At 28.8% G+C, this 3681-nt stretch overlaps 1 protein-coding gene across 1 annotated transcript in view; it reads left to right on the top strand.

Annotated features, from left to right (window-relative positions):
• Positions 1-2178, top strand: part of pstpip2 (proline-serine-threonine phosphatase interacting protein 2) — a 17393-nt gene extending 15215 nt beyond the window's left edge. Inside the window, exons 13-14 of the mRNA XM_087790589.1 lie at positions 558-595; positions 659-2178. Coding sequence (XP_087646715.1) covers positions 558-595; positions 659-714 — 94 coding nt within the window. The 3' untranslated portion in view covers positions 715-2178. The remainder of the gene's footprint in view (positions 1-557; positions 596-658) is intronic.
• The last annotated feature ends 1503 nt before the right edge of the window (positions 2179-3681 follow it).

Consider the following 3681-nt stretch of genomic DNA (forward strand, 5'->3'; position numbering starts at 1 on the left):
ATTTCTTATATTTAATAAATATATATAAAGTTGATGTTTATTTCTGTTCATATAGTTGTCGTTATTTGATTTATTATTGTTTATTTTATTGTGTTAATGGTATTTTATTACTATTTCCAAGTATATATAAGTATATAAGTAATACAAATATTAGTTTTCTCATCTTTAATATGTTCGAAGTGTGTTTTAATGTAATGTTTTTGTATTGTTTCATCATTTTTGTGAACTGCTGTGACAACTAAAAACTTCCCCCAATGTGAAAAGAACATTATCTCTTATCTTATCTTAAAACAGAACTTGTTACGATTGTAATTCAGTCTTAATTAATTAATCGCCTCATTTAAACACCTTAACTTCTATTAATTATCTATAAAACGACAAATAAAATGAGTTAAAACCAGTCGAGAGAAACCAAATCTGAAGGACTTTTCATGTTTATTTCACATCAAAAAAAAAGGAAAAGTGAAAGATTTAAAAGTTGCACGAATAGATTTAATTTCCTGCTGTGACTTGATGAGTTAATAGTGTTTTAATGTATATCGTGTCGGATTGTTCAGGAAAGAACCTCCAGCAGTCGCCGACAGCAGCTCTAAAGGTTGGTCCAGTTGTGGCTCCTGTGGTTTGGATCTGGACTCTTGAGTCTCTTCCCTTCTTTCAGACGACGAGATCTACGCCACGGTGCAGGAGCCGGCCTACAGCATGATCCAGTTCTAGCAGAACCACCTGTGACTTACCGGACTGGGTCTAGAATATATGGAGGAACTCTCTTCTCGTCTTATTTAAGACGGTTTGACCTTCAACGTGACCTCCAGAACCTTAAAGTACCATTTAGAGGATCTTCCCGTCTGTCACTTCGCGTCGCTTTCTTCCCCCGTTTATGAACGAAATAATCAAAATAGTGGCAATTAAATTTTCGGCGTAATTTAAACAACATTTTTAACAACATGTATTTGAAATGATCGGATGTGAGGCATCAACGTATGACGATAAATGACTTGTGTATAAATAAATGTCTAAACGTATAAATACTTAACAAAGGTACAAATAAATATATAAATAAATGTATAAATAAATGTGTAAACGTATAAATACGTAACAAAGGTACAGATAAATATATAAATAAATGTCTAAATAAGCAACAAAAGGTATAAATAAATATATAAATAAATGAATAAATAAGTAACAAAAGGTATACAAAAATATGTAAATAAATGCCTAAATAAATGTATAAATAAGTAACAGAAGGTATCAATAAATATATAAATAAATGTATTAATAAATGTATAAATAAATGTATAAATGTATAAATACGTAACAAAATGTATTAATACGTAACAACATTTATAAATACGTAACAAAATGTATATATGTATAAAAAATGTTTGGATAAATATCAATATGGAAAAAATAAATAAATAACTGCTGATTTAATTTTTGTCAAAGAATGGATTTATTTTAGGTATAAATACACTTTTTGTCATTTTATACATTTTGACATTTATTTATACAAGTTGTCTTCTATTTATTTGGGTATTTATACATTTTGACATTTCGTTGTGCGTATGCAAATTAGGTGGGCGGGTCGAACATCCGTCTAAGGCAGTGATTGGTTGCAGCCTTGGATCAACTACCACTGCCTTCAGAGCTTCACATGTTCATCACATCTTTGCTTCACGGCTAACTTTGGAGAATCCTGGGAAGATGGTCTGTGTCCATGTTATTGCTAGATGTGTGTTTATACGTAAAATAGCTCCATTCTTTGACAAAAATTAAATCAGAAGTTGTTTATTTATTTTGACATATTTATATTCATCCAAATATTTATATACAAGTCATTTATCGTCGTTCATATCAACGATCCTCTCAGTAACGGTGACCTGGACGGCTCCTGTGATGCTTTGCCGCCCAGCCAACCGATCACAGCTGTCCATCACTTTTGCCTACATACTAATACTAATACAGTATTGAAGCGACTGAATTGGGCATCACTAAAAAAAGGAGTGTGAAGAAAGGCATCATGGGAGTTCATTGTTTTTTGCCGGCATTAGCATGGTTGTGTTGTAGTTTCATGTGGTCAATAAAAATCCTGTTTGTAATACTTTTAACAAGTTGATGATGTTTCTGACAGTTCGGGGGAAATATTTAAATATTTAGAGAATAAAAAATAGTAAAAAAAACGCAGAACCGACTCGATTTTTGAAATAAAATATCAAATGATTCTGTCGCAGAACTTTATTTCGGTGATGATTAAATTCGTTTTTTTATTTCCAGTCTTCTGTAAATTCATTCTTTTAAAAAATGCACCATTAGGTGGAACTGACTCAAAAACACATAATATTTAAGGATTTTACTCAAAACGTTTCTGTGTTGAAGGTCAGAGAAGTTTGACCTAAAAACACGTTTCATAAACTTAAACACAAACATTAACCTGATAAATATACTTTTCCTGTACATTTTCCTCACTATCATATATATATATATCATGTAAAAAACAACACATTAATAGTAAGTTAATGTTTTCAAAACTTTAATCTAATCCCTTAATCATGAATAATAATGTTTATTTTGATCCTCGTTTCATTCAAAATGAAAACATATTTTAATTCTACTCTTAAATACTTCATACAGAATAAACTCAATTATTAAAAAACTAAAAACCTGTCGTCAGAACAATAGATACTTTCTACCAAATGATCACAAACGCACACAAATACACTGCAAAGAAAAATACGTATTTAAAAAACTAGTATTACTAAACTAACTAATTATAAAAATAACTAATATTAACAAAAAACTGTAAAATTAAAATGTCAGGAGCGGGACTCGAACCGGCGAAGTTTCACCTCCTTAAACTTAAACTTCCAAAAACTAAACAACCTTTAAATAATTTTAACCATTAAGTCTAAAAATCATGATGTTCATCCCATTAAGACCTAAGTAACGAGTTCTAAAAACATAAGAATTGTTTAATGTTGAAGATTAAAACTATGTTAATTTAAAACTAAAATAAATAAAATATAAACAGATAATTAAAGCCAATTCAGTGGGAGGGCGGCGCCGCAGCGCCCCCTATCGATGAACCGCCACTGAATCGTCAACACTAAAGTCAACAAGAAACTTCTTCAAAAACACTGACTTTGACGTTTTTGTCCCGATTGAGTCGTCGACACGAAACCAGATCGAGTTAAAATTCCACGTTTTATTGTCATTTGAAAACTTTTTCACCTTTTGATCGTCGAAAGTTTCTCCGAGTATAAATCAGTGTCATCGGAATATTACAATCTTTGGATTTAACATTTAAACATTTTTAAAAAATAATTCAAACATTGAAACATTTTTTTTCCTTTAAATTATTCACTTTTTAATTCAATTATTTAAAAGAAAAAAAACGTTATTTTTCAATGTTTTAATTATTTAAAAAAAAACAAAAAACTTTAAATAATTGAATTAAAAAGTGAATATTTTCAAAGTAAATGCATTTTGTCTCCATATATTTTAATATTTAATTTACAATAATTCAAAAATATTTTTTCTAAATTCGATATTATATCAATATTTAATTTGTAACTTTTTTAATGTAATATATTTTATTATATATATATTTTAAATATTTTATTGGTATATTGCGTTTAAAAAGGCTACAAATTATATATATATATATATATATATATATATAATTTA

Source organism: Callionymus lyra, chromosome 5 (genome assembly GCF_982586985.1).
Source record: "Callionymus lyra chromosome 5, fCalLyr1.hap1.1, whole genome shotgun sequence".
Taxonomy (NCBI): Eukaryota; Metazoa; Chordata; class Actinopteri; order Syngnathiformes; family Callionymidae; genus Callionymus; species Callionymus lyra.